Below are 12,197 nucleotides of genomic sequence, written 5' to 3'. Positions count from 1 at the left end.
TAGGAAATTATATTTTTTGTAATGTTTTTTATCCCCAGTTTTAGTGTGTCATCTGGTGCATCCTTTATGGAAAAAACTAACATAAAAACTACTGAGCTTCATGCAGCTTTAGAGCCATAACCAAACATGGCTCCAATAGTAGGAAGTACAGAGTATTACATTAATTTTATATCTTTTATTCTTTTTTAATCCATTCTATCATTCGCTCAAAAAAACTGCATTAAATTGTGACATTTTCCCCAAAATCTACCACATGTGAATCTGCTCTAATGGGTTACGTAAAGCAACATTGTAATGTATGGGATGGACTTCAATCACATTTTAACATAAGCAGCCTGTAGAGGGCTTAAATATTCACTACAACAACACACAACTCAGAGATAAGACAGATCTGGCTGGATGATTGACACTGCACGGTGAGAACTGGCTCTGCTGATATTTACACCTGTTATGTCATTGATTATAGTATAAGCATGTAATATAAATGTAAGAAACATTTTTAGGTGCAATGAATATATTATTTTGCTGTTATTTATATTTGAAATCTACAGTGGGTCTTATGGTTTTACAAGCTAATTTCTGACTATTATTTATCCATTCACTGATTCATTTTAGAACTTGCACCATAGCAGACTGCCATGGATTGTAGCCTTCCCGTAAAATCACTGACAAGTGACATGAAGAACATTGACAATCAAGTAACTTTGGTACTTGACGATTTAGATATATTAGGTATAAAGGTAAGCTGACAGATTTATTGCCGGAAAAAAGGACAAGTGCAAGAATCTGAGAGATCAAGACAGTGACATGGCCCAGTTTAGGGATTTGATCTGCTGACGTGTTGCTCCGTGGTCAGTTTCACAGTATTCTGAGCTATTGCTTTTTCTTCTCTGTCCAAATGTTGATGGTTCCAATTTTCTTTGCTCTCACTTCTTGGTTTTCTCTTCTCCTAGTGTTTTCCATTTATCTGGTTTGGTCTGTCCCGTCACTTTCTGGGCTCATATTTATTTGCTCATACTTCCCTGTACTTCCTTGCTGGCTATACCTCTAATTGGTCTTTGGTTTTGGAGTTCCAGACTTTGAGCAAAGGGGTTTACCTTGCATGGTAAGCACCAGCTAAATTCCTGCAGTGAGTCTGTTTATTTTCCTTTTCAGTTCATCTTCATTTCACCTCTTTAGGTTTCTGGGAGGTTACACTTGTTCCTTTTTCTTTTGGCTCTCTTTAGCATTTCCTTTCTACCTTATATGAACATGTTTTAATTTTCTCACCCTGGGTTTTTGAATGTCCGTGCACATTTTCCTATTCTCTTGATGGCAGTGTGTTGTGATCTCACCTTTGAGGTCTCAAGAGGTATGAGAAACCTCTTGATTGCCTTTTGGGAAACAAGGTCCAAGGTGGTGTTTTTGAGTTGTGCGGACAGAGTCTTTTTTAGTTTGTACAGTGACCAGTTGGGTGTGGGTTCAGCATCTCCCTGTAGTAGGTCTTCCCTTTTATCTTTACCTGTGAGTGTTATGTTCATGACGGACAAAATCCCATCTTTTGTCCTTCGATATTAGAAACTTTTGCATAAAGAGATTTGCAGACTGTTGAAATTCTAATTCACAAGACATTGAATTTTTCAAAAAATTACATTGTCTTGCTAATAAATTTGTGCGATCTCAATATTGAGGGTAGGAGGAAGGGTTGGGGTACAGACCGACCACAAGAATAATCCATCTTGGCCTTAATTTATTGGGATTGAAATCTATCTTGCCAGACTTTAAGAGGGGGCCTAATTAACTTAGAGGTGCATGCCTCATAATGAATTAGGAGCACCTGAGAATCCCATCAGAAATCTGACTCCAGTCCCTGGCTAGAGTGACATGTCTAACATTGAGAATACCACAGCTCCACATGAATTAGACAATCTGAAACCCGATTCAGCTGTGCCCATTTTGGTGAGGCTAGCTGAGGCTGCCGTGAAAGCGTCAAAAGTTTTTGCTCAATTTTGTGTTGTGCATACATTTTGCAACTTTTCAAAGCAAATTATGACAGAATTCTGCAGAAAGTACTTTGGTGAATTGACCCCTTAGTTTTAGTATGATCTGCCCGTGACTTTAAGAAACAATTTATACTCCAAACAGATGCCGCAGATGTCTAGGTAGGAGCAATCGTTTCCCAGGAGATACACAAGGAGGACCACCCTGTTCTCTACCTGAGTACGAAATATCAGTCATAGAGAAGGAGTGCTTGTCCATAAAGTGGGGAGAGGACACATTACGGCTCTATCTGGTAAGACGTAAGTTTAGGTTCGTGTCAGGAAATATAATGTCTTTCTTATTGTTCTAGTTCCACATACAGAGCTCTGCAGCAGCTCCTTGGTACATGAATGACATGCTCCAGCAACGATCCCCCTTGCAGCTTCCCACCTTTCACAGCTGCATACCCCCTCAGTCTGCCTATGTAATTCTATAGAAAAAATATTTAGAATTGAGAGTCCTCAGTGGTTGATGCTAGGGTTGAGCGACTTTTAGTTTTTCAGGGTCGAGTCGGGTTTCACGAAACCCGACTTTCTCAAAAGTCGGGTCGAGTGAAATCAGCCGATCCTATTGAAAAGCCGGGGTGTTAGGTCTCGAGTTCCCGCTTCTGCACAGGGGGAATCTCGAGCCATCTCCGCTGCGGTCTCCCATTCTTATCCAGCCGCAGTGGAGTCTGCTCAGCAGGGACGTCGGTCCCAGCGTCTTGCTCGGTCTCACTCTGTACAGAGAGTTAATGCTGCTTCTTCAGCTTCTGCCATTAAAGCCAATGCTGGTCAGCAGGGAGCGGACTTCTCTGGGACTAAGTCCTTGTCTGCACACACTGAGCATGCCCAGGGCAAGATCTCCCGTTGGAGATCGAGGGTCATGTGCTCAGGCTCTGCAGCACATTCCATTGGTCCTCTTGGCAGGTCTTGGAAGGGCAAAGTTTCTGTGGCCACTTCCTGTGCTGCAACTATATAAACTGTGCATGACCGCACGGCCATGCGCTAGTGTACAATTGTTAATGTGTGTATGTTGTGAGTGAAAGTCGCTCTTTAAATAACCCTCTCTATTGAATGTCTGTTCGCGGAAGGTGTATGTTTGCTATCTAGCGCCCGACTTATCCTACAGCACGAATCACACATTACAGCGTCCAGTTGCTGTGACTGCCAGTACGGCGCCGTGCACTTCCTCTGTGCTTTCCTTACCCAAGCCTGGGTGGTTAGTGGCGTTCGTCAGTGCGGCACCGCATGCACTCTTGTGCCTTAATATTATTATTTAGTTTCCTTACACACCCAGTTGCGGTGTTGTGCCAGCAAGTGTCTAATCGGACTTCAATCCTAGTTGGGGTTGAGTTCGCTGACTACTTGCTCGCGCTCTATGTGCGGTACCGCGGTCCTGTGACGCAACAGGATCGCTTCCTTCACGCTGGGTGAAGTTTAACCCACGTGTGTATACTTATGAGTACCGCCATATAGTCCGTCATTACTTGGCAGCAGGTTCCATCTCTGCACGGTGGACCCCGGGCTGCGAACGCACCATACTCTATCTGTCTTATTATTTGGTGCGTTCCGCTAGCCCTAACATTACACTAGCGCCAGGGTCTGGCTAGTAATGACGGACAAACAGCAATCCTTGCGGTATATCCAGCAGCTGGAGGGTAGGTTGGCGGCTCTTGAGAGCGCAACCTCAGCTGTGGATGTTACCGCAGTTGCTGTACAGGCTGCTAGCGTGGCTGCAGCAACCCTGTCCATTGCCACCCCTGCTCCGACATTTTCTCGCCTCCCGCTGCCAGAAAAATTTTCTGGTGATAGCAAGTTTTGTAGGGGATTTGTGAGTCAGTGCTCTATTCACCTCGAGCTCCTGGCTGCACGTTTTCCCACAGAGCGGGCTAAGGTGGTATTTATAGTGTCTCTCTTGTCGGACAGGGCGTTGGAATGGGCTACGCCGCTGTGGGAGCGTGGTGATCATGTGGTGCAGAGTGCTCCGCTGTTTCTGAGCACTCTGAAACAGGTCTTTTTAGGACCTCAAGGCACCCATGATACTGCGCTCCAACTGCTGGCATTAACTCAGGGTGAGTCCTTGGTCAGTCATTTTGCCGTCCAATTCCGCACTTTAGCTTTAGAGCTGGATTGGTTGGATAAAGCTCTTATCCCCATATTTTGGAGGGGCCTGGCTGACCACGTTAAGGACGCTCTGGCCACTAGGGAGATTCCTGCCACACTGGAGGAGTTAATAACTGTCTCCACTCGAATTGACCTCTGTTTTAACGAGCAGAGGATAGAGCGAGCCCAGTGTAGGCAGAGGTTTCGGCTGGCTCCTACCTTCGCCAAACCTCTGGAATCTCCGGTCCTGGTTCCTGAGTCACATGAGGCCAGGGAAGTGTCACAAGCGGGATCTAAGTCCCGGACCGCTTGTGCACTCAAGGTCTGTCATGTTTGCCAGCAGTCAGGACATCTAGCCACCAGATGTTCTCAGCGGTCGAGGAAACGTCAGCGTCTAGTGGTAGTAGGTGGAGGTACACTAGACATGGCGACGTTTGCCTCTAAATTGTCCTTTAAAGGGACAATTACTATAGGCTCATTCTCCCACTCGGTAGAGCTCTGCGTGGATTCTGGGGCGGAGGGCAATTTTATGTCTTCTGCCTTCGCCCAACGTCACGCAATACCCCTGGTTATGCTAGCTCAACCAGTAACGGTACGAGTGGTGAATGGGTCGACACTGCCCTCACAGATAACACACCAGACCATCCCTTTTACTCTGTCCATGTCGCCATCTCATCAGGAGATTATATCTCTGCTCGTCATTCCTGAGGGAATTGATGAGGTCCTGTTGGGAATACCTTGGCTACGGTACCACTCTCCTCATATCGAGTGGTCCTCTGGCAGAATCCTGGGATGGGGCGAATCTTGTGGGGGTAGGTGTCAGAGGGAGTGCGTTCAGGTTGCTACTACAGAGGTACCGGCAGATCTTTCCTCTCTCCCCAAGCAGTATTGGTCTTATGCAGACGTGTTCTCCAAAAAGGCGGCGGAGATCCTTCCGCCCCATCGCCCCTATGACTGTCCTATTGATCTCTTGCCTGGTGCTGAGCCTCCCCGGGGTCGAGTCTATCCGCTATCTCTCCCGGAGATGGAGGCAATGTCACAGTACATCCAGGAAAATCTGGCAAGAGGATTCATTAGGAAGTCAGTGTCACCTGCTGGGGCAGGGTTCTTCTTCGTGCAGAAGAAGAATGGGGAATTGCGTCCATGCATAGACTACAGGGGTCTTAATGCCATCACCGTTAAGAATAAGTATCCTTTGCCCTTGATATCTGAGCTCTTCGATAGGCTTCGGGGAGCAAGGGTATTTACTAAACTAGATCTGCGGGGTGCTTACAACCTGATTCGCATCCCTGAGGGGGACGAATGGAAGACGGCTTTTAACACCAGGGATGGGCACTATGAATATCTGGTGATGCCCTTCGGGCTCTGTAATGCTCCAGCCATTTTCCAAGACTTTGTGAACGATATCTTCCAGGATATGCTTTCCACCTCGGTCGTAGTCTATCTGGATGATATTCTCATCTACTCTCCAGATATTGACTCCCACCGGAGAGATGTTTGCAAAGTCTTCGACCTCCTACGGGCAAACTCCCTCTATGCCAAGTTGGAGAAGTGTATGTTTGAGCAGGAGTCCTTACCTTTCCTAGGCTACATCATCTCTGCCCAGGGATTGGCTATGGATCCTGCCAAACTACAGGCTGTGATGGACTGGCAGGAACCCCATTCTCTTAAAGCGGTGCAGCGCTTTATGGGGTTCATTAATTATTATCGCCAGTTCATTCCGCACTTCTCAACTTTGGTAGCTCCCTTGGTTGCCCTCACCAAGAAGGGGGCGAATCCCAAATTGTGGTCTGAGGAGGTCTCCAAGGCCTTTAACTCTATAAAGTCACACTTCGCTAGCGCTCCCATCCTACATCGCCCCGATGTTGATAAGCCATTTATCATGGAGGTGGATGCCTCTTCTGTTGGTGCTGGAGCAGTCCTCTTCCAAAAGGATGCTCAAGGTCGGAAGCATCCTTGCTTCTTTTTCTCCAAGACCTTCTCACCAGCAGAGAGGAATTATTCCATCGGGGACAGGGAGTTGCTAGCCATGAAGTTGGCTTTCTCGGAGTGGAGACATCTCTTGGATGGAGCACTTATTCCCTTCCAAGTCTTCACAGACCATAAAAATTTGGTGTACCTGCAGACAGCCCAGCGGTTGAATTCTTGCCAGGCCAGATGGTCCTTATTCTTCTCCCGGTTTCATTTCACCCTCCATTTTCTTTCTGGGGAGAAGAACATTCGGGCCAACGCTCTCTCTCGCTCCGTTGTGTCATCTGTGGAGGAGGAGGAGGAGCCTCGGCTTATTGTCCCCACCGAGAGCTTGAGAACTGTGGCCCCGGTTTCGCTAGAGTCTGTGCCCCCGGGCAAGACTTTTGTTCCATCCAATTTGCGACCGGAGGTTCTTTCTTGGGCACACTCGTCCAGGGTGGGTGGACATTTTGGTACCAAAAGGATATCTGAGTTACTGGCGAGGACGTACTGGTGGCCGCATATGGCTCGTGATGTCGCAGAGTATGTTCGGGCGTGTGTCTCTTGCGCCAAGAACAAGACTCCTCGGCAACGGCCAGCTGGTTTGCTTTATCCTCTGCCGGTGGCGGACAGGCCCTGGGAGATGGTCGGGATGGACTTTGTGGTGGGCTTACCCAAGTCTCGTAACTGCACCATTATCTGGGTGATCACCGACCATTTTTCCAAAAAGGAGCACTTGGTGCTTCTTCCACGGCTACCTTCTGCACGGGCGTTGGCTGTCTTGTTCGTCAAGCATATCTTTCGCCTACACGGTATGCCAGACAAAATTGTTAGTGACCGGGGTCCCCAGTTTGCGTCTCGATTCTGGAGAGAGCTTTGTCGTCTACTCAGTATTGAGTTGAATCTCTCTTCGGCATATCATCCCGAGACGAATGGGTTGGTAGAGAGGGCCAACCAGACCTTGGTCACATATTTACAACATTTTGTTTCTGCCAGGCAGGATGACTGGGCATCCTTGCTACTGTGGGCAGAGTTTGCACTTAACAATGCCGTAGCCGACTCCACCGGTCAGACTCCATTCCTCCTAAATTACGGCCAGCATCCGCGTGTTCCTGTGCCCATGCCTGTGTCTTCTGCTGACTCCAGGGTGGCAGACTGGGCTGTGGAGGCACAGGACATTTGGGACCGCACGCAGGATGCCATTCGGGCCTCCAAGGAGAGAATGAGGTCCTCCGCCGATGTTCATCGGCACCCCGCTCCGACCTTTGCTCCTGGCGACTTGGTGTGGCTCTCCGCCCGTAACATCAGGCTGCGAGTTGAGTCCACTAAGTTTGCTCCTCGCTACTTGGGTCCCTTCAAGGTTCTCAAACAGGTTAATCCTGTGGTCTACCGTTTGGCTCTTCCTCCACGCTTGGGTATCAACGACACCTTTCATGTGTCCCTCTTGAAACCCGTATACATGTCCCGGTTTTCCGAGTCATCTGCCGGGACATCGGGTTCGTCTACGGACGATTACGAGGTGAACGCTATTTTGGGGTGCAAGGTGGTACGCGGCAATAAGTTCTATCTGGTGGATTGGAAGGGTTATGGCCCAGAGGACAGGTCATGGGAGCCTGCTGAAAACATTCGGGCCCCACAGCTCATTGCTGCCTTTGAGCGTAGCGAGGCCCAAGTAGGGGGGGCCCTAGGAGGGGGGGTAATGTTAGGTCTCGAGTTCCCGCTTCTGCACAGGGGGAATCTCGAGCCATCTCCGCTGCGGTCTCCCATTCTTATCCAGCCGCAGTGGAGTCTCACTCTGTACAGAGAGTTGCTGCTGCTTCTTCAGCTTCTGCCATTAAAGCCAGTGCTGTTCAGCAGCGAGCGGACTTCTCTGGGACTAAGTCCTTGTCTGCACACACTGAGCATGCCCAGGGCAAGATCTCCCGTTGGAGATCGAGGGTCATGTGCTCAGGCTCTGCAGCACATTCCATTGGTTCTCTTGGCAGGTCTTGGATGGGCAAAGTTTCTGTGGCCACTTCCTGTGCTGCAACTATATAAACTGCGCATGACCGCACGGCCATGCGCTAGTGTACAATTGTTAATGTGTGTATGTTGTGAGTGAAAGTCGCTCTTTAAATAACCCTCCCTATTGAATGTCTGTTCGCGGAAGGTGTATGTTTGCTATCTAGCGCCCGACTTATCCTACAGCACGAATCACACATTACAGCGTCCAGTTGCTGTGACCGCCAGTACGGCGCCGTGCACTTCCTCTGTGCTTTCCTTACCCAAGCCTGGGTGGTTAGTGGCGTTCGTCAGTGCGGCGCCGCATGTACTCTTGTGCCTTAATATTATTATTTAGTTTCCTTACACACCCAGTTGCGGTGTTGTGCCAGCAAGTGTCTAATCGGACTTCAATCCTAGTTGGAGTTGAGTTCGCTGACTACTTGCTCGCGCTCTATGTGCGGTACCGCGGTCCTGTGACGCAACAGGATCGCTTCCTTCACGCTGGGTGAAGTTTAACCCACGTGTGTATACTTATGAGTACCGCCATATAGTCCGTCATTACTTGGCAGCAGGTTCCATCTCTGCACGGTGGACCCCGGGCTGCGAACGCACCATACACTATCTGTCTTATTATTTGGTGCGTTCCGCTAGCCCTAACACTGGGTCGGGGATCGGCCGAAACCCAATGTAAGTCTATGGGTTTTTTTTTTGTTTTCATTTCCTTCAGGGCGATATAGCAGAAAAGCCGGTAATTCAATTACCGGCTTTTCATTTCTCTTGCCAAAACCCGACATGATATGAGACATGGTTTACATACAGTAAACCATGTCATATCCCCCTTTTTTTTGCATATTAAACACTAGGGTTGAGCGAAACGGGTCGTTCATTTTCATAAGTCTCCAACTTTTGGCAAAGTCGGGTTTCATGAAACCCGACCCGATCCCTGTGTGGGGTCGGCCATGCGGTACGCAACCTTCGCGCCAAAGTCGCGTTTCAATGACGTGAAAAGCGCCATTTCTCAGCCAATGAAGGTGGACGCAGAGTGTGGGCAGCGTGATGACATAGGTCCTGGTCCCCACCATCTTACAGAAGGGCATTGCAGTGATTGGCTTGCTGTCTTCGGCATCACAGGGGCTATAAAAGAGCGTTCCCGTCGACCGCCATGTTACTGCTGCTGATCTGAGCATAGGGAGAGGTTGCTGCCGCTTCGTCAGAAGCAGGGATAGCGTTAGGCAGGGTACATTCACCCCCAAACCGCTTGTGCTGTAGCGATTTACACTGTCCAACACCACCTTTTGTTTGCAGGGACAGTGGAAGCTACATTTTTTTTCCTCAGCGCTGTAGCTCATTGGGCTGCCCTAGAAGGCTCCCTGATAGCTGCATTGCTGTGTGTATGCCGCTGTGCAAACCAACTGCTTTTTTCAAAGCACAAATTCTGTTGTTCCTTCCTTTCTGCACAGCTATCTTGTTTGTTTGTCCACACTTTTGATTTAATTTGTGCAGTAGTCCACTCCTTGTTATTGCTGCCTGCCATACCTTGCTGAGATTATTGCAGGGAGATAGTAATTGTAGGACAGTCCCTGTTTTTTTTTTTTTTTAAATTCTCCCTGAAAAAAAAAAATAAATAGTGGGAGATTAATCTTGGCATTCGTGCTTGAGTGCCAGTCGTGTGTGCCATCTCTCTCCAATTGTGTGGCACAGAAAGCCTAGTGTCTATAATCCTTTTTTTTTTTTAATTCTCCCTTAAAAAAAAATAGTGGGAGATTAAGATTGGCATTTCTGCTAGAGTGCCAGTCCTGTGTGTGCCATCATTCTTCAATTTTGGAGCACAGAACGCCTAGTGTGTAATACTGGCCATGATTTCTTGGCAATTCTCCCTAACAAAAAAAAGTAGTGGGAGATTAAGATTGGCATTTCTGCTAGAGTGCCAGTCCTGTGTGTGCCATCTCTCTCCAATTTTGGATCACAGAAAGCCTAGTGTGTAATACTGGGCCTGATTTCTTGGCAATTCTCCCTAACAAAAAAAGTATTGGGAGATTAAGATTGGCATTTCTGCTAGAGTGCCAGTCCTGTGTGTGCCATCTCTCTCCAATTTTGGGGCACAGAAAGCCTAGTGTGTAAAACTGGGCCTGATTTCTTGGCAATTCTCCCTAACAAAAAAAAAGTAGTGGGAGATTAAGATTGGCATTTCTGCTAGAGTGCCAGTCCTGTGTGTGCCATCTCTCTCCAATTTTGGATCACAGAAAGCCTAGTGTGTAATACTGGGCCTGATTTCTTGGCAATTCTCCCTAACAAAAAAAGTATTGGGAGATTAAGATTGGCATTTCTGCTAGAGTGCCAGTCCTGTGTGTGCCATCTCTCTCCAATTTTGGGGCACAGAAAGCCTAGTGTGTAATACTGGGCCTGATTTCTTGACAATTCTCCCATTTGTGCTTGAGTGACAGTCCTGCGTGTGTGGCATCTCTCTCAAATTGTGGGCCACAGAAAGCCTAGTGTCTGCAATACTGTTTATTTGTGGTTTTTAATTCTCCCTTTAAAAAAAAAAATATGGGAGATTAATATTGGCATTTTTGCTCGAGTGACAGTCCTGCGTGTGTGGCATCTCTCTCAAATTGTGGGCCACAGAAAGCCTAGTGTCTATAATACTGTTTTTTTTTTTTTTTAATTCTCCCTTTAAAAAAAAAAATGGGAGATTAATATTGGCATTTGTGCTTGAGTGCCAGTCGTGTGTGCCATCTCTCTCAAATTGAGAGCCACAGAAAGCCTAGTGTCTGTTTTTTTGTTTTTTGTTTTTTAAATTCTCCCTGAAAAAAAAATAAATATTGGGAGAATAATATTGGCATTTGTGCGTGAGTGCCAGTCGTGTGTGCCATCTCTCTCAAATTGTCGGCCACAGAAAGCCTAGTGTCTGCTTTTTTGTTTTTTGGTTTTTAAATTCTCCCTGAAAAAAAATAAATAGTGGGAGATTAATATTGGCATTTGTGCTTGAGTGCCAGTCGTGTGTACCATCTCTCTCAAATTGTGGGCCACAGCAAGCCTAGTGTCTGTTTTTTTGTTTTTTGTTTTTAAAATTCTCCCTGAAAAAAAATAAATAGTGGGAGATTAATATTGGCATTTGTGCTTGAGTGCCAGTCGTGTGTGCCATCTCTCTCAAATTGTGGGCCACAGAAAGCCTAATGTCTGTTTTTTGTTTTTTAAATTCTCCCTGAAAAAAAAAAAATAGTGGGAGATTAATATTGGTATTTGTGCTTCAGTGCCAGCCCTGCGTGTGTGGCATCTGTCTCATTTTGTGCCACAGAAAACCGAGTGTGTAACATTGTGACTGATTTTCCTTGCAGTCTCACCGACCTATAAAGGGATATCTAAATCCTACAGAAGTTTGAGTTCACTTTGTAAGTTGTTTTACAGTAACAAATACCGTTACTTTGGTTACATTTTGCAAACAATGAGGAAGTCTGGTGGAAGAGGTCGTGGCCGTGGGCGTTCATTGCCAGCTGGTAATGATGGTAGTGGTGGTGGATAGGGTTGAGCGAAACGGATCGTTCATTTTCAAAAGTCGCCGACTTTTGGCACAGTCGGGTTTCACGAAACCCGACCCGATCCCTGTGTGGGGTCGGCCATGTGGTACGCGACTTTCACGCCAAAGTCGCGTTTCAATGACGCTAAAAGCGCCATTTCTCAGCCAATGAAGGTGGACGCAGAGTGTGGGCAGCGTGATGACATAGGTCCTGGTCCCCACCATCTTAGAGAAGGGCATTGCAGTGATTGGCTTACTGTCTGCGGCGTCACAGGGGCTATAAAGAGGCGTTCCCGCCGACCGCCATCTTACTGCTACTGATCTGAACATAGGGAGAGGTTGCTGCCGCTTCGTCAGAAGCAGGGATAGTGTTAGGCAGGGTTCATTAAACACCAACCGCTTGTGCCGTAGCGATTTCCACTGTCCAACACCACCTTTTGTTTGCAGGGACAGTGGAAGCTACATTTTTTTTTCCTCAGCGCTGTAGCTCATTGGGCTGCCCTAGAAGGCTCCCTGATAGCTGCATTGCTGTGTGTATGCCGCTGTGCAAACCAACTGCTTTTTTCAAAGCACAAATCCTGTTGTTCCTTCCTTTCTGCACAGCAATTTTTTTTGTTTGTCCACACTTTTGATTTAATTTGTGC

The 12,197-nt window shown here is 47.3% G+C and overlaps 1 protein-coding gene across 4 annotated transcripts in view; it reads left to right on the top strand.

Moving 5' to 3' along the window:
- Positions 1 to 366: 366 nt before the first annotated feature.
- The window catches only part of LOC138638736 (cytochrome P450 2B4-like), a 509,280-nt gene continuing 497,449 nt past the window's right edge, over positions 367 to 12,197 (top strand). The window contains exons 1-2 of one of the 4 annotated variants that reach the window (XM_069728278.1): positions 382 to 416; positions 616 to 740. In XM_069728278.1, coding sequence (XP_069584379.1) covers positions 639 to 740 — 102 coding nt within the window. In that variant the 5' untranslated portion in view covers positions 382 to 416; positions 616 to 638. Of the gene's footprint in view, positions 417 to 615; positions 741 to 2,135; positions 2,273 to 12,197 lie in introns of those variants that run through there. The other 3 variants (XM_069728281.1, XM_069728280.1, XM_069728282.1) reach the window with 3 other exon arrangements.

This window comes from Ranitomeya imitator, chromosome 5 (assembly GCF_032444005.1).
Source record: "Ranitomeya imitator isolate aRanImi1 chromosome 5, aRanImi1.pri, whole genome shotgun sequence".
NCBI classification, from domain to species: Eukaryota; Metazoa; Chordata; class Amphibia; order Anura; family Dendrobatidae; genus Ranitomeya; species Ranitomeya imitator.
The sequence above is the reverse complement of the archived record's forward strand: the minus strand, read 5'-3'. Positions and strand labels throughout refer to the sequence as shown.